This window comes from Prionailurus viverrinus, chromosome A1 (assembly GCF_022837055.1).
Source record: "Prionailurus viverrinus isolate Anna chromosome A1, UM_Priviv_1.0, whole genome shotgun sequence".
In the NCBI taxonomy this organism is placed as follows: Eukaryota; Metazoa; Chordata; class Mammalia; order Carnivora; family Felidae; genus Prionailurus; species Prionailurus viverrinus.
This window is the reverse complement of record NC_062561.1, coordinates 15,070,953-15,096,219: the sequence shown is the minus strand read 5'-3', so window position 1 is coordinate 15,096,219 and position 25,267 is coordinate 15,070,953. Positions and strand designations below refer to the sequence as shown.

General features: G+C 36.9%; 1 protein-coding gene across 4 annotated transcripts in view; it reads left to right on the top strand.

The window, feature by feature from the left end:
• SOHLH2 (spermatogenesis and oogenesis specific basic helix-loop-helix 2) overlaps nt 1–25,267 on the top strand; it is a 54,429-nt gene that overhangs the window by 13,527 nt on the left and 15,635 nt on the right. For 3 of the 4 annotated variants that reach the window (XR_007154747.1, XR_007154745.1, XM_047870765.1), the window contains exons 2-6: nt 199–413; nt 11,541–11,602; nt 11,680–11,784; nt 13,308–13,407; nt 15,036–15,146. Coding sequence is in view for 2 of the 4 variants with exons in the window: in XM_047870765.1 (XP_047726721.1) it covers nt 199–413; nt 11,541–11,602; nt 11,680–11,784; nt 13,308–13,407; nt 15,036–15,146 (593 nt within the window). In the remaining 2 variants the exon portion in view is untranslated. Of the gene's footprint in view, nt 1–198; nt 414–11,540; nt 11,603–11,679; nt 11,785–13,307; nt 13,408–15,035; nt 15,147–19,275; nt 19,520–25,267 lie in introns of those variants that run through there. The other variant, XM_047870774.1, reaches the window with a different exon arrangement.

The window sequence follows — 25,267 nt, the reverse complement described above, 5'->3', positions numbered from 1 at the left end:
TATTCACTACCCTAAGTACTGAGGACAAGAAACTACTAGTTCCTGTCCCTGAGGTGCTTATCGTTGACCATTCAGTCTGTTTGTATAGTCAGTCATGGTATTATTTGTCACCTTTATTTTATCCTCTCATACATGGCATCTTCTCTGTGCTCAGATATGAATTATGTGGTACTTCTGCTTTTTTTCCTTCTCTTTCAGGCAAAAATAGACCTCCTATTAGTTGGAGATGTCACTGTTCAGTACCTGGCTGATATTGCACAGAAATCCTTTTCACATATTGCAAAAGTCTCCATAACCATCAGAGATGTGGAGGGGGCAGCAGCACTTCTGGAGAATTGCCCATTTGACATGGTTTTCTTGAAGATGACTTCTTTACCAACTGCTGACGAGCTGGAAGCTGCCAAATTAATTAGGTGAACTTCAAAAACGTTTATATTTTTAAAATTTTTTTTAAGTGTTTTTTTTTTTTTTTTTTGAGAGGGAGAGAGAGAGAGAGTGTGTGCACAAGTGGGGAACGGGAAGACAGAAGGAGAGAGAAAATCCCAAGCCGGTTCTGCACCATCAGGTTCTGCACCATCAGCACAGAGCCGGATATGGGGCTTGAACTCATGAACTGTGAGATCATGACCTGAGCCAAGATAGGAGTCAGATGCTTAACCAACTGTGCCACCCAAGTGCCCTTAGAAACCCATTTCTATAAAAAAAAAAAAAAAAAACCTTTAAAGATGGTACTGTTTATGCTTTAATTTTTAAGATGAGAGATACTTTCATGGGAAGAATAGGTATACATAGTATTGTTTTTATTGCCAGTTTGGCATACTATTATAAGAATTATCATTTTAATTTAAAAAGTAATTGATGTGGGGGAGCGTAGGTGGCTCAGTCAGTTAAGTGTCCACCTTCGACTCCCGTCTTTTGAGCCCCATGTCAGGCTCTGTGCTGACAGCTCAGAGCCTGGAGCCTGCTTCCGATTCTGTGTCTCCTCTCCCTGCTCCTCCCTGACTTGCACTCTGTCCCTCTTTCTCTCAAAAATAAATAAACATTAAAAAAAGGTAAAACAACAGCAAAAAAAGTGATGTGGGTGAATGTGAGAATTAATTGGTCATAGAAATTTATTTGGTACATAGTATTTATCTTAATCCCATAGGTACTCCTTTTGAATAACTATGTCATTTAAAATGACACATCCCGGGTGCCTGGGTGGCTCAGTCGGTTGAGCATCCAACTTCGGCTCAGGTCATGATCTCACAGTTTGTGGGTTTGAGCCCCGCATCAGGCTCTGTGCTGACCGCTTGCTCAGAGCCTGGAGCCTGCTTCAGATTCTGTGTCTCCTTCTCTCTCTGCCCCTCCCCCACTCACGCTTTGTCTCACTCTGTTTCTCAAAAATAAATAAATGTAAAAAAAAAAATTAAAAAAAAAGGACACATCTTTTCGGAGTTCATTAATTTTTATGGCAGATACTAAGGTGAGCACTCTTAGCTCTGTGTTATATTAGCGATGGACTCAAAGTGTCTCCTTCAAGAGATGTCCTAATGTGGAAAAGCCTCAAAACTCTTTGGATCCGTAGAGTCCAGATCAATATCACCTCCAATATTTTTGTTTCATCTTGTAGCTCCATAGATGTTCTGGTTCTGTTTGACCCACTCTACTTTAGAGATCTGGAGTCTGGTGGTGGGAGAGTTAGGTGCTTCCTTGCCTGACTACATAGGATTTTGAGCCATTCTGGATGTTTTTAAACAAGGTTAGGTCAAAATTTCGTTTCCCTTCTATGAGAAGATTTGATAGAGAAAGTATAATTGCAGATAATATTGGAATATACAAGGACTTGTAATAATTGCTGGACAGGCCTTTCAAGACTAAAGGAGAATGTTCAGAGTCAATATTATCCCTGAATAAAAAGGAGCAAGTGTATTCTGTTAGGGGACAAGAAAAGTTGGAATGGGAAGAGGCCAAAGTAATGAGTTCCTTGTTAAAGAGAGAGGTGGAGAGACGGATACAGCTCTTGGGGTTTCTTAGATTATCTACTGCATTTGTTTTGGCTTTCTCCTGGGAGTACGAACTCTAGACAAACCAGGCAGGCTACCTCAAAGTGGATTTCATTTCCAAGACATGTTGTGAACTGTCCGTCTTCTGAAGATAAACCTATTTTATTATATACCTTTAAAAAATGACTCCTATGAATAGAATTCCCCTGGCTGGGACCTCATCATAATATTGCATTTATTACAGTATTTCAGCATTTTTACAACAGTGTTATGGGGAGGTGGAACAGGTTTCTTCATCCCTACTTTACAAACAACTAAGGGTGAAGTGGTTTACCTAAGACCATATGGCTTGTTTTTACAAAACTCTGAGGAGAAGTCTTTTCTCTTCATGTTCCTTATAAAAGTCTATAATTACTTGGCTTGTGTGTCGAAGCCCCTTCTTTTACACCTGAGATTCAATATATGCCAAACTTTGTATAAACTAAAAATACATGTCATTTTACAAGAGCACTGGACAAATCAGTGTGGCTGATCTCTCTCCCCATTCCAAGAGTGGGAACCTAGCTAGGTCCCTCTGTGGTAAAGGCTTCATATTTGCTCAGTATTGAAGCTACATTTTGAGCAGGATGAGAATAAAGTTCTATTTAAGAACAAGTTTTATGTCCGGTTGTAATTATTAAAAGGTAGAAGATTGGAGGAGAGAACGTATTCACCGTGTGGATTCTCCCTATTGCTGGTTTCTTTGCTCTAAGTAACACAGCTAAAGATTTCTCAGCAGGGAAAAAAGAAGGCATTAAATATATAGACATGCCAAAATAGTATATTTACCATATGGTTCTACTATTTTGCTATAGAAACATTTGTTTGAAAAGAAAAAAAGGATCATTTGAAAACACCTGGATTTGTTTTTCTTGTCTCTTGTTCCGCTATTCCCAATATCTAGTATAGATTTTGACTAATAGCAAGTATTCAGTACCTTGCTGTGGGTATGAGTGAGTGATTGTGTGAATGAATAGAGGAAATGCCATTCAGGGCAGACAGTTCTAGCTTTTGTGTTCCTCCCTAAAAAATGGGCAGTTTTCTTTGTGAAATCTTTGCCTTTCATGATACTGACCTCAGAGGCTAGGAATGTCTCTGGAATTCCCTTTCTTGCCCTAAGATCTGTTATGAGTTTATTACTTATGAATTATTTAAACCCTTGTGGAGCATGTTTATATTTTTGAACCTGTGGTTTTTCTTAGAGTAATGAGTCCTATAAACATACTATCCCATTTGTAAGGCATTTAAGCCTTTATCTTTCCTAAAACACTGTATATTTTGAGTTTGGGCTGACATTTAATGACTAAACCAAAATAAAATGTCTTGTTTAGCTTTTCTTCTGCTGTATTTTAGATTTTCCCCCCTTAGATCCTTGTTGTTGTAATACCTCAAAATCTGGATGGGTTTGGCAAGATATACGACTATTCATCTTACTTTTTTCTCTCCGGGTACTTTATGTGTTTTACCAGTTAATGAGGAGCTTAATATAGAGTAGAAGTGTCCACCTTTATTTGCAGTATTAGAGCCCATGATCACAAATCTATTTATCTATAAGGCATATGGATTTCTATTAAAAATAAGAATGAAGCATGTAGCCTATTAGCTATAGTGTTAGGCTTATTTTAGAATAAAATGTAAGCAGCCTGTTTAATAAGATTCTTAAATTTATTCTTACAGAAGAATGATATTTTCAGCTTGAAGCTAATCAGGGATCAATTTTAATCATTCATAAAAAATATTGGTACTTCACAGACTGACATTCTCAAGAATTATGGCACATCTCAATTACAGGTTAACATTCTTAATAGTACTCCCCAGTTGGGTTTCATTTTATAAATACATTTTTATTGAGCTGGCTTAACTCAAATACTACCTGTTGATAAAACGTATTTAAAAAACACTTTTTAATGTTTATTCATTTTTGAGAGAGAGAGAGAGAGAGAGAGAGAGAGAGAGAGCGCGCGAGCGAGCAGGGGAGAGGCAGAGAGAGAGGGAGACACAGAATCTGAAGCAGGCTCCAGGCTCTGAGCTGTCAGCACAGAGCCCATCACGGGGCTGGAACCCACAAACTGTGGGATCGTGACCTGAGCTGAAGTCAGACGCTTAACCAATTGAGCCACCCACGTACCCCAGCATTGATAAAATATTTTAAGATAGTTTTAGGGTTCATATGCTTAGCTTCAGAATTCTAAAATTGAACCACACTCAAAGAGCAGATACTTGATAATTCAGACACATCCTGATACTTTATCTTCCAAAGGCAGGTATGGAAAATTAAAATATCTTTTAAACTCATCAACAATGTATGGATCCTGTCTGAAATTGTGATTTTCCATTCCATGAAATGTCTCTGCAGTTTTTAGAATTCTGTGGTTCTCGTGAGCTCCAAGCAGCCCAGCAGTAGCAAAGGAATGAGGTTCCATCTGCTCAGTCTACAAATCAAGTTTGGCTCTGACTTTATCTTTCCCATGTAGTTTCAATTGTCTGATCAGTTGACTTATTAATTCACTAAGAAATCTTAGTGAGCCACAGGGGTCTAACAAGTTGTGCTTTTGTGTCCGTAATTCCAAAACATCTTTGACTTGACAGTGCAACTCAGTAAGTCTCATTAGTCAGTTGGCGTGACCTACCCTGCTGAATGCTTGATAATAAACAAAATAACAACAAAACATGAAAGTAGTTTTACTAAAAACATTATTCTATAATTGATGGTTGAGTATAAGTAGGAATTGCAGAAAATTCTAGGTCTTAATATGCTTAACATCAGGTCATGTGGTGACCCTGACTTAGGATGGTCACAGCAGGAACTCTTCTGAAGAATAACATAATGGGAAGAGAGCACACCAGACTTTACTATTGACCAGAATAAATTCTCAGAACTCAACTACATGTTATCACAGGTACCCTACTAGTAGTGAGTGAACTTAAGTGTTTTCACATGTATAGTAAAGCTCTCAGTTTTCTCACTGAAAATGTTTTAATTAATGGTCATTAGCAAAGAACGTTATTTGTTGCAAGTCCCAAATAGACCAGCCAAGTTAATTTGGCTGCATTTGGCCCACAGCATAATGGATAACTGTACTCAAGGAGACCACTACCCAAAAATGACACTGGCTTTTGTCCCTTGGAGTCCTTTTGACTCTAAAGTAAATGAGTTTAGAAATTTTCCCTGGCTTCATAGGGACTTATAAGACACCATTGGTTCTCTTATTGATGATAGATTTCAGAGGCCAGGACTTTCCTGAGGCTCTTTAGTCAGTTGAGTGTACAGCTCAGCTCAAGACATTTTATATGATCCCCCCCCCCCCCCGCCCCAGCTACCAGGGACCAGACCCGGGTATAGTGGCAAGACTAGGGAACTGTACTGCTGCATTTTGAGCTTATAACTGCCTTCAGTTTCAGAGAATACCTGAGACAGGCATAGGAAGGGACACTAGAATATCAACATCCAATCTTGTATGTAGAGTATGGTCTCAGGAACCATCATGACATTTAAACAGTATATTGTATGAAATACAATGAGGAGAAATGGATTGTCCCCTAATGAATTGCAAATGTTTAAAACCCAAGAGACTTCAACTGAGAAGGTACTTATAAGGTCTCAGTATCTGCAATTTGATTTTGGCATATGAAAGAAGTGCTGTTAATTGGGGTGGATGAAAGAGATGTTTGCCTTGTTTTTGTGTTGTTTTGTTTTAAGGAACATTGATTCATTAGGAAGAGGACTTTTTTTTTCTTTTTCCTTTTTTTTTTGGTGATCCTGGAAACTAGAAACTCTTTTAGCTTATCGATCTGTAGAGAATGTGAATGAGCAGCTGAGCTCCACACCAGTGTGTTGGATTCTGGGAATTCTATTGATTAGTGGAGCTCCTGTACAGCATCACAATTAGCATTTCGCTAGCAGGGGAAGTATTTGAGTTGGTAATTGATTCTGTGCTAATGACAAAAATCCAGGAATTCCAACTCTGATGTAAAGCTTGAAGTTTGAAAGTCATCATGAGGGCATTATATATATTCATATATCCAAATCTGACTTATTTTAATGCCAGTAAAATCAATTTGTAAAATGAAAAAATAGACATAGAATATTTCTTTTAAAAATTTAATGTTTATTTTTATTTTTAAGAGAAAGACAGAGTGTGAGTTGGGGAGGGGCAGAGAGAGAGAGGGAGCCACAGAATCCAAAGCAGGCTCCAGGCTCTGAGCTGTCAGCACAGACCCCGATGCCTGGCTTGAACCCATGAACTATGAGATCGACATAGAATATTTCTAAAAGCTAATAATCTGTTTTATTTAAAATTCTCTAATTCTAAAGTGTGCTTATAATTTACTTTTTGTGAAGCAACAAGTAATTTTTATTCCAAAAGTTGAGCTAAACTGCCTTGTAAGTTTCTTTCTGTGGTCCTGTTTGTTCAGTCCATCTTTCCCCTCCACTTCTGTTTCCTCATCCAGTAATCATACCTCCATTATGCCCCACTTAAAAATATACATGAAATACTTACACTGTGGCAAGCAACATTCTTGTCATCCACCATGCCAGCATGCCCTCCTATACCAGTATGCTCATGTGCCTTTCCTATTTCCATGTCCAGTCTGCCAGTCTAATCCTATGCTCCCTCCCGTGTATGCCTGTTTGATGGTATTATTTCTGCCTGAGCTTCTCATTTCTTCTTAGAAATGTGTATTCTCTCCTTTTTTCTCTTTTAGCCCAAACTCCTCAGAATTCACAGAGCAGAATCAAGCCTGAAGAGACCTCAGTTGTGTGAATGTCACATGTTAGCACTAATCCTTCTTGTCACATGTTAGCACTAATAATTAGTAAATATTCAGAATTATTTATTTATAACAATTTTTTTTAAGTTTTAAATTTATTTTGAGACATAGTGAGGAGGGGAGGGGCAGAGAGAGAGGGAGAGAGAATATCCCAGGCAGGCTTTGCACTATCAGCACAGAGCCTGATACAAGGCTCAAACTCATTAACCATGAGCTGAAACCAAGAGTTGGATGCTTAACTGACTGAGCCACCCAGGTGCGCCAGAAATATTTATTTTTTTATAGAAAGTTCTCAGGTATGTCTTTTTTCTGCCATCAGTTCTTGCCTGCATAAATGCAATATGGTCTCTCAAATTCACCCCGTGCCACCACATAGGATGCACTCTGCCTGTCTGTCCCATCATAGAGTGGCCTTTTTAAAATGCAAATACAATCATGCCAGTAACTTAATATCTGGTATTTTAATATTTTGGGACATTTGAATACCAAATGTCTAATTTGGCCCAAAGGCCTATGTACACCTCTGGTTTCATATGTGTCCCTCCCTCAGATGCTCTGTACCATAATGGGCGTTTTCACTTTCTCAAACTTACCTATTCTCTATACCCCAGGCCTCTTCCCAGGGCCTGTTCTGTTTGTCCCGAATGTACTTTACTGCTTCTCTGAGTCTGCTCTCTCCCCAGTTCTACCTTTTGTGTGGCTAACTCCTGGTCAGCCACAGAGGCATTCCTGCCTGGAAGCCTGAGGCTGCAAAGTAGGTTAGTTCTCAAGTAGGTACTCCCACCAGCCCCTAAGGCTTTCCTTCACAGCACTGGGCACATACTTGACTACTTCATTAATTATCTACAGTGATTTCTTCAATGTCTGACCCCTTCAAGAAACTATTAACTCTATCAGAGCAGAGACCTTGTTTTCCTGTTTATGATAACCCCCAGAGCCTAGCACAGAGTCTGGCATATAGAGGGCTCTCAATATATATATGACTCAGATATATGAATCTCACACAGGGGCGCCTGGGTGGCTCAGTCAGTTGCGCGACTGACTTCGGTTCAGGTCATGATCTCAGGGTTTGTGAGTTCGAGCCCCGTGTCGGGCTCTGTGCTGACGGCTCAGAGCCTGGAGCCTGCTTCTGATTCTGTGTCTCCCTCTCTCTCTGCCCCTCCCCCACTCATGCTCTGTCTCTCTGTCTCAGAAATAAACATTAAAAAAAATTAAAAAAAATCTCATATACAGTTGACTCTTGAACAACATGGGGTTTAGGGGCATGAATGCCTTTTACAGTCGAAAATCCATGTATAGCTTCTTTTTGTGGGGGGTATTTTTTTTTATTGTGGTAAAATCACATAACACAAATTTTACTATCTTGTCCATTTTTAAAAATGTTTCCTTATTTTGAGAGCATGAGCAGGGGAGGGACAGAGAGAGAGGAAGAGAGAGAATCCTAATAAGGCTCTTCAGTGCGAGTGTGGAACCCCATGCAGGGCTTGAACCCACCGAATCGTGACCTGCACCGAAATCAAGAGTCAGATGCTTAACCCATTGAGCCACCTAGGTGCCTCCCATCTTGTCCATTTTTAAGTGTTCAGTTCAGTAGTGTTAAGTGTATTCACATTGTTGTGAAATATGTCTCTAGAACTTTTTCATTTTGTAAATCATAAATTCTATTCCTATTAAACAAGTATTCCTTTACCCCTCCCCACATCTTTCAGTAACCACCATTTTACTTTCTATTTCTATGAATTTGACTACTTTAGATACCTCAGATAAATGAAATTATATAGTATTTTTGTGTGTGTGACTGGCTTATTTTACTTAACATAATGTCTTAAAGGTTCACCCACATGATAGCATTTAACAGATTGTTTCTTTTTAAGGCTGAGTAATATATTCCATTGTATGTATGTAACACTGTAATGGTTAATTTTTATTTTTATTTTCTTAAGGTTTATTTATTTTTGAGGAAGAAGAAACAGAGTGCTAGTGGGGGACGGGCAGAAAGGGAGGGAGACATAGAATCTGAACCAGGATTCTGAGCTCTCAGCACAGAGCCTGATGCAGGGCCTGAACCCACAAACCACGAGATCATGACCTGAGTCAAAGTTGGACACTTAACCGACTGAGCCACCCAGTTGCCCCTGTGATGGCTAATTTTTATGTGTCAACTTGATTGGGTCATGGGATGCCTAGATATTTGGCAAAACATTCCTCTGGATGTGTCTGTAAGGATGTTTCTGAAATATTTTCACACCATGTTCACAGCACTATTCATAGTAGTCGAGAGGTAGAAGCAACCCAAATGTCCATAGACAGATGAATGAATAAATAAAATGTGGCTATATTAATCAGGATTCTTCAGAGAAACAGAGCCGGTAGGATGCTGATCAGTCTATCATCTATCCATTTATCTAGAGATAGGGAAGAAGTTGGTTTCTTTTAAGGAAGTGGCTCATGCGATTATGGAAGCCAAGATGTCCCAAGATCTGTAATTGGCAAGCCAGAGACCCAGGAGAGCCAACGTGTAGTTCCAGTCCAAATCTAAAGGTCTGAGGATCAGGAAAGCTGATGGTATAAATTTCATTTGAAAAGTTGGCAGGTTCAAGACCTAAGAAGAGCCGATATTTCAGTCTGAATCTGAAGGCTGGAAAAGGCCAATGTCTCAGCTCAGAAGTCAGGCTGGAGGAGTTCTCAGACTTTTTATTCTACTTAGGTCTTCAATTAATTAGATGAAACCCACCCACTTTAAGAATGGCAGTCTGCTTTATTCAGTCTTTCTCAATTCAAGTGTGGTTCTCATCCGTGTGTTAACTTTCGACTCTCCCCCAAAATTTAACTACTAATAGCCTGCTGTTGATCAGAAGCCTTACTGATAATTTGGCAATTAACACATATTTTGTATGTTATATGTATTATATACTATATTCTTGCAATAAACTAAGCCAGAGAAAAGAAAAGGTTACTAAGAAAATCATAAGGAAAAAAATACATTTACTACCGTATTATACTTTATCTAAAAAAATCCACATACATGTGGCCTGGCATAGTTCAAACCCATGCTGTTCAAGGATCAACTGTAATGTAATTTGGAGCATGGCATAATGTGCCTTTATTTTCAAATGCGTATATAAGATAATATAACAATATTATATAGTGGGGGTTCTTCCAGGTCCTGTCTTAAGGGAATAAATAATAACCACACATAACTACATATTAATATAATAAGTGATACTTTAAGTATTATAGAATAGTTATTTTTTCTTAGGCAGTTTAGCTTAGCAGTTTAGTTCTCTGTATTTATTTTTAATTTTTTTAATGTTTATTTACTTTTAAGAGAGAGACAGAACGTGAGCAGGGGAGGGGCAGAGAGAGGGGGAGACGCAGAATCTGCTTCAGAGCCTGACGCAGGGCTTGAACTCATAAACTGCAGGACCATGACCTGAGCTGAAGTCAGATGTTTAACTGACTGAGCCACCCAGGCGCCACTAGCTGTTCTCTTTAGTCTGGCTCATAGTAATAGTCTCCTTGGAAAATAATTTCCTTTTATTCAAAGCCAAAGTTCAGTACCCATTAAATTATCAGAAATTCCAACTTCCTGAACTCCTAAGTATAGTTTATTGTAACACCACATTTCTTTTATTTATTGTTTTTTTTTTTCAAGCATATAAAAGTATAATGAACTTGCCTGTACCCATAATGCAGCTTTAACAGTTATCAACACATCGCCAATCTGGTTTCATCTCTGGCCCTTCCAGTTCTCCCACCCCTGCTGAACTGGTGAATTATTTGAAAGCAAATCTAAGATATCATTTTCTTTCATCCATAAATACTTTAATAAATACCTCTAAAAGATAAGGACTCTTTTTAAAAAATAACCGCAATAACAATACACACCTGAAAATTAATAACAATTCTTTAATTTTGTCAAATATCCAGTGTTCAAGTTTCTGTGTTTATGATTTTTTATTTTTTTTTTAAAGTTTTTATTTAAGTAGGCTCTACCCCCAATATGGGGCTTGAACTCATGACCTTGAGATCAAGAGTTGCATGCCCCTCTGACTGAACCAGCCAGCCACCCATCTTATGATTTTTTTAAACTGTTAGTTTATATAAATCAAGATTCAATTATCCCTTTCCTTTTTTTTTTTTTTTGTCTTACTCTTTATTTGTATGTATTTTTTAAAGGGGCCATTTGTCTCACCCAGTTTTTCACATTCTGGCTTTTGCTGATTTCATCCTCACAGCATATTTTTTTAAGTTTATTTAGTTATTTTGAGAGAGAGGCAGAGAATGTGTGAGCTGGGGAACAGCAGAGAGAGAGGGAGAGAGAGAAAATCCCAAGCAAGCCCCTCACTGTCTGTGCAGAGCCCCGACGTGGGATTCAATCCATGAGATGATGACCAGAGCTGAAATCAAGAGTTGGACACTCAACTGACTGAGCCACCCAGGTGCCCCATTCCCACAGCATTCTTTAAAATATTTCTCTTTTCCTTAAATTTCTTGTAAACTGGTGGTTAGCTCAAGAACATGGATAAAAATTAGGCTTTTTTTTTTTAAACAAGAATAAAAGTGGTTCATCTTTTTTCCATTGCTAATTTGAGATGCTATTTTTACTAAATTCCATATTAATGCCATCATTTGAAGTTCTAAAGAAATAAAATCATTCTGGTTTAGTTCTTAAGGTAAAATATTGAATCCCAATTTTTCAAATGATGATTTTGCTTCATTTTAACACTTTTTTCCTCTCAGATTTGGCAAGAAGAAAAATATACATTTGCTGTTTGTTTTTATAACCCCTGAAAACTTTAAAGGTATGTGCCTGTTGTATATATTATGTTTTTTCTATAAATAGAAGTCATAAGGTCAATATTTAATGTGAAGTTCTTAGGTTGTGTTTCAGGGCATGGAGCTGATGTTACTTTAATTGAACCACTGACAATCGAAAAAATGAGTATTGTGGTAAAATACTGGAAAACATATTTCTCAAATACCGGTGAGTGAAAACCAAATTTCTAAAGGTTTGAAAAATTCTAATTAAATGCTCCAAAAACTATATATATACATTTTTAAGTTGGTATTCCACTTATGCTTTTTATTTGCTGAGGGTTAACTGTGTGCTGTGTACTATAAAGAACATGTAATCCTTATTAATCATAGTCTGAAGGAAAAAGTGTAAATAAAATAAAAGGAAACATATGTTCCCTACCTGTGAAGAAAAAATTTACGTGTTCCAAAGTTTAAAGTGTGTTGCACAAGGGCAAACAGTGTTGCAGCAGGCACAGGGTTTTTCTTTTTAGTGCCCTAGCTGTTACCATCATTTCTTGCTCTTTAAAATGGAATTAATCATGCTGTGTCATTGTATGAGTGTCTAAAAGCCAGGGCCACTAACCTTGAATCTTATCATACTTTCTGCTTGCAAAACCCTTGCTTATAAATTAGTTTACTTCTGTAAGTTGCTAGGGTGGTTGTCCTTTCCGTTTTAGATTTTTAGACCTAGGTAATTACTGTCAGTGCTTCAATTAGACCTCACATTTCAAAACTCTTCACCTACATTGTCTAATGTGTATCACCAGCGTCTAAACACTTAAGCTAAATTAGCTTTAATTTGGCTCATGAAAGGACAAACTCCAACTTCTGAAATTAAATTCTACTGAAATCATTGTGGTCAATGACTATTTGTGGTTTTTCTAGGCCTGGGATATTAGCTAGGAATCTTTTAAAATTAAGATGTTTTTTTCTTAAAATGGGCCTGAAAAACACTTTCAGGATTATCCTGTATAAACTCATACTCCAGATGACGTAGGACTCAGTACACTCCTCTTTTTTTCATGTCCTTTTTTAATATTGAGGGCAGATTGGTGAGTCTGTTCTATAACATTCCAATGGCTTTCAGCCCCTGAGTTTCAGAGTTCTCCCTGGAAATGGCTAACTGGTGACCCAAATCCTCTTTGCAAACTCTTATTTGGTTCTCAGTGGAAATAGAGCAGCTGTTCGTCACCAGCTGTCTAGCACCTTCCTATTGGTCATAACCACGTCTGCTTCTGGTCATCTCATGTTTGCTCTGAAAATGAGCAGCTGCAAAAAAAAAAAAAAAAAAAAAAAAAAGGAAAGAAAGAAAGAAAAAACCATCAGATGTCATATTTTGACAATACAGCTGCCTACTGCAGACTCATACTTATTTTCTGTTAAGTATGACAGTTACCTATAAAAATAAATAAATCTCAGTTGAATGTGTTTTAAGCACACCTACCACTAAGTTACTAGAATTTGGTTCTAGAATTTGGTTGATGTCTGGAGTGAATAGAATGTAGTATTTTCATTTTGCTTTCTAACCTGGGTGGTTTCCTGCTTTATAGACTGAAATCTATAAAATGCATTCTATTTAAAAAATACTGCTTTGTAAACTCTGTTGAGTAAAAAGTGGCAACTGCTTTTTGTTCAGGGCTTGTATGTGTGATTAACATCGTCCCCACCAGTGATGTTAGAATTAAAATAGTCCCCCTTTAAAACTTTCAGTTAAGAATGAATATTCTGTGAAGCCTGAAGAACCTGGATTGCCCATGCAGAACTCCTGCAGTGAACACTTGGGATATTTTTCTACTGACCTATTTGCTTGGTTAGTTTTGTTTTCACTTTTTCATAATATAAATTTTTACTGGGTAATTTCTGGAGAACTCTGTGTGTCAACACAGAGCCTGATGCAGGGCTCAAACTCACAAGCTGTGAGATCATGACCTGAGCCAAAGTCAGACGCTTAACTGACCGAGCCACCCAGGCACCCCTAGGAAGTACTTCTTAACAATCCTATTTGATCACAGGGGACCAGGGTGAATTGCAAGGTAGTAAGTTCCCCAACACTGGATGTGGTAGAGTCTGAGTTACCATTAATCAGAGTTAAATAATAGCAGCGATATTCAAACTTTTTAGAAACAGTAGAATCTTCTTCAGAAAAAAATTTTACATATAACCCCAGTATTTAAACAGACAAGAACAGCCTCAGATCTTATCCACCTACCACTAAGCTTCTCCCTGATGTCTTTTTTGAACTTATGAATCTGTCCCCTCAGTTAGTGAGAAAACAACCCTTAAAAAAGGTCTCTCTATCTCTATCCCCATCCACCCAACCCCCCACCACCATAGATATTAGAGCTGGTATTCAAAACCTGCATTGGATAGGCAGTTGAACTGGGGGTCAGACCTTTCTTTATCTGCTTATAAAAATTCAATTTTTGTGAATTTCTTTCATTCACTTTAAGCTGATTTCCAAAGGGATTTTAATTTTAAATAGAGCATAGAGCTACAATAAACATAGCTGCTGAGGACATGAATGATGATGGTGAGAATTTTGAGTCAGTCACTTCCGGAATTTGTAGAATGTGACCATCAACTGTTTGTGGAAATGTGACCATCTACTATTTTGAACAAGGAAAAGACTTGGCAACCAATTGTGTGGTTAAACCAAAGATGTGCTCACTTAAGTGGTGCAAAAATATCAACAAGTTTCTTGATATTTTAACATTTTAACATTTTAACCAGAAAGAAATTTATTGTATTAAACTTCATCTGGGATATGAGATTGGGAAGGGTTTTGGAAGGCTTTGTAATTTTCTTGTATTATTTGCAATTTCTTTTTGAACCCTCCTTGTCTTGAATCTTTGTTTTGCTTCAGAATTCTACCACTACAAATAAAAGTAAATTTTCAAATTAAGTTCTGTCTCTTGGGATAAAGGAGATAATATTAGTTTATTTGTTTCTTAGGGAATTATTAAAAAAAATTAATCAAAATGCATGGAGAAGTTTTAGAAAAATGGTAGAGCCAGAAAATATCCATAAATGGAGGATATCTGACCTTTGCTGATCAGGTTGGAATAGTGTAATGTGACCCTCTAATCCTTTGTGGTTTTTTCCTATTATACACCTTTTGATACAGTCATATAATTTGGAGAGTCATAATCAATGAAGTCAGAATATTTTAATACTGTTGGTATCTGTTACTCTTTATCTGTATATTTTAGAGTTTAATCAATCATGGATTTGTGATGATCTTGATCATAAATTCTTTAGAGTCTTTGAAATAAGTATTCTTCACCAAGTATGTAAGGTAAAGTGCTTTGGTATTTACCGCACCTTTACATGAAGCAAGGAACTTAGAAGCACCTTTGATTAGTGTATTGGTGCTGATTGTTTAATATTGTCTGACAATTTTCCTCTGAAATCTGTGACATGATTTTCTCTTGTTTCTAGCTCTGAATCATTAAGAAGTGAGACTGGGCTTGAATTAAAGGCTCCATTGCCAGAGTTTGAGAAAAGCAAAAAGGTTTCTCTTCTTCATTCAAGCAAAGAAAAGCTGAGAAGGTGAATTATGATACAACCCTTTTTTAACATTATTCCTTTCTGGGAAGAAATTACTTTCATGAATTTCATAACGTTTTGTATTACTATTAAAAATCTCTGTGAGGCTAGTTAATCTGGCAACCAAATATGTGCCACTAACTCATTCATTCATTCATTCATTCAAAAAATATCTGTATCTGATATGTGCCAAAGGGTGACTGGAGAACTTAGATAAAAAAAAAATCCTTGCCTTCGAAATCTTAGTCTAGTGCTCAGACAGACCTCTCAATAGGATGTTACATAGAAAATTATGTTCTAAGTGTCATGATAGAGAAGAGCACATAGTAACCACACTGGGAAAGTTACCTAAGACAGAATAAGGGGGCAGGAAGGCTTTCTTGAGAAAATGATCGCTAAATTGAGCTTTAAACAAAAAGTGACTATTAATTTGTTTTAAAAGGGGAGGATGTTTCATGTAGCAGAAAGAGCAGGTATAGAGACTGGCAGAATATGAAAATTCAGTGAATTTATGAAACTCCAAGTGTATCCATGTACTTGGCTATAATGGCACAAGTGGGAAGAGGCAAGAGATGAGAAGTAGTAGCCAAGGATTGTGCTCGTCATGTTAAGAAATTTGAATTTGAATCTGAAACTGTTGGGGAGGCACCAAAGGGTTTTAGCCAAAGAGTGATATGATAAGATTTGCACCTAGAGTGAACACTCTAGCAGGATGTTAGAGAGTGAGTTGAATCCGGAAGCCTGTGGAATCTGTAAAAAGAAGTGATGAAATCCTGAACTATGGTTTTAGAAATGGGATAAGGAGGAATAAACCATTTCCAGATATACTAAGTAGGTACATTCAGTATAAGCATGGATGCAGGAGGAGTCAAGTGTAACTTTCAAATAGATGTTGCATTCACCAACTGACTGGGAAGTCCAGGAGAATGGCAGTCTGGCAGTGGGAGGTGACTTTTGCTCTTGTTGGGTGTGAACACTCCAGGGGAGTTTCCATGAAGCTGTCCAGTCAGAATTGACCCTTAGGTTCTAGAGAAAGATCTAGGCTACAAATATGGACTTAGAACTCTCAGGATACAGCATCTACTTGAAGCAGTGGTTGTAGGGATGGATATGATGAGTTTGCAAACCATGTAAAGAAGAGATAAGTGGAAAAGAGAACCTTGGGAAAAATCTATTTAGGGTACAGGCAGCAGAGAAGAAATAAGGGAGAAAGGAAGGAGTTACTAGGAAGATAAGCCAAGAGGGAATGGAATTGAGGCGACCAGAGAAGAGTTTCCCAAAGGAATGAGTGTTCAATGACATGACACAGAGAGCAAGTAAGAGAAGAACTAATAATTAACTGTATTTGTCAGAGCCTAAATATCATTGGTCTTGGCAAAAATAATTTCATTGGCATGATTAGGGAAGAAGCACCACTGTGGAAAGATAGAGAATGAAAGGCTGGAGCATAAGTGGAAGGAAAGAAAATGAGGGTGTGTGATAAGTAAAAGGGGATCTTGGGTAAAATGAAAAATGTTGATAAGATTGGGCCAGACATGAATATGTTTTTATATTCCAAAAGAAAATACTTGGAAGAGAGACAGAGGTCGTGAAGATACTCGTGTTCTGATGATCTATAGTGTAAAAAAACGACATATCTATGATATAAAAATGAAGCCAAAATTTATTGGCTTGATACATGGTTTTATGGATCAGCAATTTGAGCAGAGCTCAGTGGGCAATTCTGTCTACATGATATCAACTGGGGTCACTTGGTAGTATTCAGCTAGTGGATGGTCTAGTCAGGATGATCTAAGACCTTATGTCTGGAGCCTTTGGAGGGATGGCTAGAAGTTTAAGCTCAGCTGGGGCTATCAACTGAAGCTTTTCCTGCATGGTAGTCAGGCTTCTTACATGGCAGCCCAGGGATCCTAGAGAGTGTTCCAAGAGACAGGGAGAGGAAGCTGCCACTCTCTTGAGGTGGGGGACCAGAAACTGGCCCAGTGCTACTTCTCCTGTATGTCTATTGGTCATAGCAGTTACAAAACCTATCCCAATCTAAAGGAAGGGCACATAACCTCACCTCTCAGTGGGAGGAAGGTCAAATAATAGTGAAATCCCCTATATCTAGAGAGGGGGTTGGTGATGGACTTAGCATCCCTAAGTAGGTAGAAGCTTACGGAATCTATAACCAGGTGGAAGAACACCTCTTCTAAAAATGGAAAGAAGAAGCTAAACCTAAGTGTGGATAAAGAGGAATCTTTTCATGAGGAAAATTGAGTAATTTTTGCCAAATGGCCTGTGTTATCTGCTGAAGATTAATGGGAATGTGGTAGGGTTTGGTCTTGATGACATGGGCTAGTGGATGGCCTAGTTTAGTCCAAAAGACCATCACTCACGTTTGCCACTTTGGCTGAGTGAAGACTTAGGGGGGACCTGTTGGCTAGTGCTGTCCCATAGATTTCAGTGATCTGCACTGAGTGATAAAAACACAGTGCAGGAGTATTTTTAAAACTATATATTATACATTTTATATTCTAAGATTGTGTTTTCCATACTTTATTTGGTGTTAGAATTTGTGATATTTCTGAATGGCTGCAATGAAAGGATATTGGGAGATGCTACCTCTCTTTCATTGTTTTTCATGCCCAGATCTGATGTGAGAGTGGAGGGTCAGAGAGAGAGAGAGAGAGAGAGAGAGAGAGAATGAATCCCAAGCAGGCTCTGCACTGTCAGCGCAGAGCGTGGTGCGGGGCTCATACTCACAAACCATAAGCTCATGACCCGAGCCAAAATCAAGAGTTAGATGCTTAAGCAACTGAGCCACCCAGGTGCATCTGGACACATTTTTAGTTAATACATAAGACTTGAAAGAAGTCTTTCACTTCAAAGTGCTCATAAGAGGTCACTTTGAGTTGTGTCTCAGTCAAAGGATGAAACTACTCAATCTGTTTGCTCCACTATCATTTAAGGATACAGGTCTCATATTTTCCTGCCCTCTCCTAACCTCAAGTTCCTAAATTTGATGTTAGAGCCAGAAAGATTTGAGAAGCAATGAACAAGGCTAGATCCATAATGTTTGCTAATATACTATATAGTCTCAGGAATATTAGAGCATTTAGGATAAAAAGTTACACTTAATTGATATCAAGATTAAATCAGTGTCTGTAAGAGGTAAGTTGCATGTGTTTAAGTGTTTGGTTTGATGAATTTATTTAATTTTATTTTTATTATTTTTTATTTTGGAGAGAGAGATATCCCATGATCCTGGGATCATGACCTGAGCCAAAATCAAGAGTTGAACGCTTAACTGACTAAGCCACCAGGCACCCCTGGTTTGAATTTTAAAAAGATGGTTTGTTACCCACAGTTCCCAAGAGGAGGAGGTATATCACACCATTCAGGAATACATAGGGAAGGGCCAGCATTGGTCATGAGGCAGACAAATGCATACACCCATCTAAACCACAACATTGCCATTATCAGAATGTTCCCTTGTGTATTAAGCATGTCTTTTTTTTTTTTTTTTTTAATGTTCACTTGGTTTGAGAGAGAGAGAAAGAGAGCAGGGGAGGGGTGGAAAGAGAGAGAGAGAAAGAATCTGCAGCAGACATTTTGCTGTCAGCACAGAGCCTGATACAGGACTCAAACCCACAAACCGCAAGATCATCACATGAGCCAAAATGAAGAGTTGGATGCTTAACCAACTGAGCCACCCAGGCACCTCCAAGTATGTCTTTTTATTCTGATGTTTTGACATCAGGTACCTTATTGACCATGTAGAGACTGCTCATCCCAGCACTAGCCAGTTTCTAGAGATAGTAAATGATTTGCTGGTGAGCATGCCCTGCATATGTACAAACTGACCAATCCAGAGACCATCCACACCCATTCTCTCTATCAGGCTCTTATGCTCCAGGCCAATATTTCCCTGCTCTTATCACCTCATGGTGATGTGCTACCAACCTGGGACAGCCCCTACATCCCACAGCCTGCTGAAGTTATTCAAACTAGCCAATCCTAGGCCTGCTTACCCACCTAGCCTGTTTCTTCTCTCAGAAACCACAATAAACTCTCTTACCCTTGTTTTCTTTCCTCTGACTCCTCCTGCCTCCTAACTGACCCTGGTGCTTCCCCATGTGGCCTTGCATAGTGTGAAGTGGCCCCCTCCTCTTGGGAACTGTGAGTAACAAACTCTTTTTAATGGTGGTCATCTCCTGATCTGTTGGCCTCACCATACCTGAATAATAATAAAACCTGCATTTTAAATTACCTCATGTTCTTTCCTGGTCTATCCTTTCGCGTCCCCTAGCAACAGCTACTATTCTATCACTATAGATTTGTTTTGCTTGTTCTAGAACTATATATTAATGGAACCATCAATATGTACACTTATGTCTGGCTTCTTTCACCTAGAAAATGTTTTAAGATTCATTACAGTTGTGTGTTTTAGTGGTTTGTTCCTATTTATTGTTGAGGAATATTCCGTTGTGTAAACATACCACATTTTGGTTATTCATTCTCTGGGTTTTATCTATTAAGAATAAAGCTACTATTGGCGGTGGGGAATGGGGGGGGGTGCCTGTCTGGCTCAGTTAATAGACTGATAGACTAATAGAGCATGCAACTCTTGGCATAGAGCTTACTTAAAAAAAAAAAGGAGAAGAAGAAGACTATGCACATTATTTTATATATGTTTTACGAACCTACATTTACATTTTTCTCAGAAATAGAGTGGCATATCACAGGATTGGTGTATGTTTCTTTTTAGGAGACTTCCAAGCAGAAATCCAAAATAGTAGCACCATTTTGCACTCCCACCCGCAATATATGAGAACACTAGTTGCTCCATATCCTCATCATTTGGTATTGTTAGTCTTTTCCATTTTAGTCATTCTTGTGGTTGTGGAGTATGATCTAATTGTGATTCTAAATTTGCATTTTCCTGATGATTAATGAGGTTGAGCAGCTTTTCACATGTGTTTGGCCATTTGTATATCTTCTTTTATGAACAGTCTGTTCAAATCTTTTGCCCATTAAAAAACTGTGCTTACTTGTGTTTTTATTATTGAGTTATAGGAGCTCTTTAATATTCTGGATTCAAATCCTTTGCCAAATTTATGTCTACAAATATTTTCTTCTAACCTGTGGCTCACTATTCTTTTTTGCGAACAGTTACATCTTTTGATCAGCAGAAGTTTTCAAAAATTTTGAAGTACAATTTATCAGTATTTAAAAATATGCCGTCTCTATCCTGTATCAGCAGCCATTGCCTACCACCAAGTTCAATTACATGCCCCTATGTTGTCTACAGGATGTTTTATTTTATAGTTTTAGCTTTTATGATTATTTATCTTAATTTATATGTATGAGATGAAGTGATTGTTGAAATTTTTTTCAGATGGAGATTTTTAAGATTTTGTTGAAAAGACTTCCCATTCTTTAGTGAATTGTTTTGGTACTTTCATAAAAACCAACTACCATATCAGTGTATTTCTAGATTCCCTGTTTCACTGACTTACTTTTCTTTCTTCTTCACTCCAGTAATACACTGTAGTGATTATTTAGCTTTTCTAGTCTCAAAAATCAGATAAAGTCTTCCAACTTTGTTTCTCATTTTCAAGTTGCTTTGGATATTAAAGGTACTTTGAATTTTCATGTAAATTTTAAAATAAGCTTGTCAATTTCTTTCTTTTAAGGAAATCCTGTTAGGATTTTTTTTTTTTAAGTTTATTTATTTATTTTGAGAGAGAGAAAGAGTGCGTGCATGGTGAAGGGGCAGAGAGAGAGAGAGAGTGAGCGAGAGAGAATGCCAACGCAGGGGCTCAGTCTCACAAGCTGTGAAATCATGACCTGAGCCAAAAGAGTCTGATGCTTAACAGACTGAGCCACCCAGGTGCTCCCGCTAGGATATTGATTTGGATTGTGCTGAATCAGTAGATCAGTTTGGGGGAAAATTGATGTTGAACAGTATTGATTCTGGCAGTTCATCTCTCCATTTTTAAAAAGATCTTTATTTCAACAGTGTTTTGTAGTTTATTATTTCTGAATGTTTTGGGAAGTTTTAAAACATTTTGTTGTAAGCAGTTTTTTTATTCATATTTCCAAAATTTTCATAAGTAATATCTAGAATTAAATTTATTTTGTATGTTGACCTAGTATCCCATGACCTAGCTTTATCTATTCATCACTTCTAGTCATTTTTTTAGATTTCTCACATACACAATTATGTCATCTGTGAATAAAGACATTTTTCTTTCCAATCTTTGGCTATTTCTATTTTTCACCTTAATGCCTTGACCAGTTTTTTGAATTAGAAGTGATGAAGGTAAATCCTTGTTTTGTTTACAGTCTTACAGGGAAAGTATTAGGTCTTTTACCATTACATACGATGTAGACTCTGTTTTTGTACATGCCTTTTATTAGCTTAAGAAAGTTTTCTTCTGTTCCTGGTTCAAGTTTTCATCATGAATGGATGTAAAATTTTGTCTGTATGTTTTTGGTATATATTAAACTGATTGTATGGTGTTCTCCTTTCTTCTGTTAATGTACTGGTTACATTGATTGTTTTAAAATGCTGTACTCTATCTTAGTGTATTTTTTTATTGCTAGATTTGATTTGCTAGTATTTTGTTAATTTTTTTTAATTATCTGTGTTCATGAAGGTTCTTGGTATCTAAATTTCTTATGTCTTTATTGGATTTTGGTATTGGAAATGCTGACCTCATAAAATGAAATAGAAAGTCTTTCTTCTGTTTTCTAAAAGAGTTGTGTAAGATTGATATGTTTCATAGAATTTAACAGTGAAGTAATCTAGGCTTGGACTTTTCTCTGTGGGAAAGTTTTAATTAAAAATTCAATTCCTTTAATGATTATAGGACTAGATTTTCTGTGTTTTTCCTCTCAGTTAGTTTATGTCTTTCAAGAAATTTGTTCATTTAACCCAAGGTGTTAAATTTTTTGAATGACTTTTTGTTCATAATACTCTCTTATAATCCTTTTAATGTCTGTAGGTCTCTGATGATATTCTTTCATTCCTGGCATTGATAATTTGTGTTTTCTTTCTTTTTTTTTCTTGATCAGTCTCACAAGGGGTTTATCTGTTTTATTGATTTTTTTTTCAGTGAACCAGATTTTTATTCATTTATTTTCTCTATTATTTGCCCATTTTATATTTCACTGATTCTACTCTGTCATTTCCTCTTTGTGTATACTTTGTTCTTTTTCCCATTTTCTTAAGTAGAAACACAAATCATCGATTTTAACCTTCTCTTCCTTTATAATAAAAGTATTTAAAACTGTAAATTTCCATTTATAAAAGTTTTTTTTCTTATCAGTGCTTTAGCTGCATCTCATAAATTTTGACTTATTACATTTCCACTATCATTTAGTCCAAAGTATTTTTCTCATATCCCCTGTGATTTTTTCTTTGACCAATGATTATTTAGAAGTATAACTTAGCTTCCAAATATTTGGAGATTTTCCAAGGATTGATTCATAACTGAATTACATTATCATCTGAGAATATATTCTGTCAGGTTTCTGTCCTTTGATATTTTCTGAGATTTGTTTTATGGCCCAAAGTATGGTTGCCTTTGATGAGTATTCCACATGCACTTGAAGAGAATGTTTTCTGTTTGGGCATAGTGTTCTAAATATTAATAAGGTAGAATTGGTTGATAGTGTTTTTCATATATATTCTGTATCCTTATTGATTTTTCTGAGAGATAAATGTCCAGTGGTAACTGTAGATTGCTCTACTTTTTACTTCATTCCTGTCAGTTTTTGCTTCATGTATTTTGAAATTATTAGGTGACTGTCTTCTAAATGAATTGACCACTTGTTAGGAAATGATAAGTGCTAACTATCTATGCTAGCGCTTCATCTTAAAATCCACCTTGATATTCATATAGCTTTCTTGTGATTAGTGTTTGCATGTTTTTTTGTAACCTAAATATGTCTTTATATTTAAAGGGTATCTTTAAATGTAAAGAGCATGAAGTTGAATCTTATTTTCCTTTTTTTTAAAAAATGTTTATTTATTTTGAGGAGGAGAGAGAACATGAGCAGGGGAGGGACAGAGAGAGAAGGAGAGCTGTTAGCAAAAAGCCCGACGTGGGGCTGGATCCCATGAACCACGAGATCATGACCTGAGCCGAAATCAAGAGTCAAACACTTAACCCATTGAGCCACCCAGGCACCCCTTATTTTCCTTTTTAATTTGTCCATTCTAACAATTATTCCATTGGAATGTTTATTTGATTTACTTATAATATAATTACCATTAAGTTTGATTTTAGGTCCATGATTTTCTGTTTGTTTTCACTAGTTCTACATTCTTTTCCTTTTTTTCCCTCATTGTCTGCCTTAGTTTGGATTAATTAAGTATGTTTTGGCATTCCTTTTTATTCCCTCTATTAGCTTTTGAGCTAAAACTATCTTTTTTTAGTGGTTCTCTAGGGTTATAATACGCATCCTTAACTTACCGTATTCTACCTTGATTTGACATTATGACACTTGATATACATCAGTATATTTCTACCTACCTTCTATTTTTGTTATTGTCATATATTTTACTCTTAAATATATTATCAACCTCACATTGTTATTATTTTTGCTTTGAATTGTAAGCTATTCTTCTAGTTCTTTTGTGGTGTAACAAGTTACCCTAAAACTTGGTGGCTTAAAACAACAGCCTATTTATCATATCTCACAACTTTATGGATCATCAATTTGAGTAGAACTTGATTTTGTGATTCTCCTCACATGGTGTTTACTGTGGTTACCCCGTGGTGTTCAGCTCAAGTATCCTGTCTGGAGAGCCCAGCACAGCTTCATCCACATGGATATCATCTCTTGGTGGGGTGTGGTTGAAACGTCCTCAAATGGGTTGCTATCTTTCCCTATGGTCCCAGTACCTCTCCACGTGGTCTCTCCAGCAAGCTAAGACAGACCTCTTGCCTGATGGCTCAGGGTTTAACGAGACCAGCATTGAAGCTTTGTCTTCTCAGATGTTAGTCCTGGAACTGTTGTAGTCACTTCTCTGGATATCTTTTGATCAGCTTAGGCACAGGCCAGGAGAGATTCAAGGGGAGGGAAATACACCCTACATCTTTATTGAAGAAGTGGTAAATAATTTTCAGTCATTTTCACCTATAAATATTTTTTCTTCTAGCTCAAATTTTAGATTTTTGGGTTTTTTTTTTGGTTTTGGTTTGGTTTTTTTTAGTAAAATAGGCTCTTTACTGTTTACAAGGTTATTTCTCAGTTACATAAATTCTTTCTCCATGTTTTTTTCTGTATTACCATGTTTTTCCCTTGTATTCTCCCATTTAGTCATGGCTGCCACAATCAGACAGGTAGAAAATGTGAGAACGCTTTGTTATTGCATCTGTAGTAGAAACCCCAGCAGCAGACATAACTGCTCCAGATCTGTCAGAGGCCTACTAATTAGTTTTTAAGATGTTAATAAATTAGATACAAATTAGTCTTTTATGTATGCCACCATACTTATTATATCTGATACCCTTCACTTCTTTGTATAAATCGTATTTCCATCAGGTATTATTTTTTAACAGTAAATAATGAAATAAGGTATTTCAACATAAAAGACAACCAGAGATTTTGACAGCTGCAGACCTGCAGGGTCAGAAGGCTAAAGGAAATTCTTTAAGCTAACCAGAAATTGTAACAAATGGATACTTGGATCTTTAGGAAGGGCTGAAAAGAATCAGAAGTGATCAATACATGAGAAAATATTAGAAAACAAACATTTTTCCTCCTTATTTATATAAAATGCTTCAGTGTGTTATAAGTGAAAATTTATAGCATTGTATTGTGGGGTTTGTAACACCGTTGACTCTTAACATAAGTGATAGGGGTGCTGATGCCCATACAGTCAAAAATTTGTGCATAGCTTTTGACTCCCCCAAAACTTAACTACTAATAGCCTACTGGTGCCTGGAAGCCTTACCAATAACATAAACAGTTGATTAACAAATAGTTTATATGTTATGTATATTATATACTGTATTCTTATAATAAAGTAAGATAGAGAAAAGAAAATGTTACTAATAAAATCATAAGGAAGAGAAAATACATTTATAGTGCTATACTGTATTTACTGAAGAAAATCTGTGTAAGTG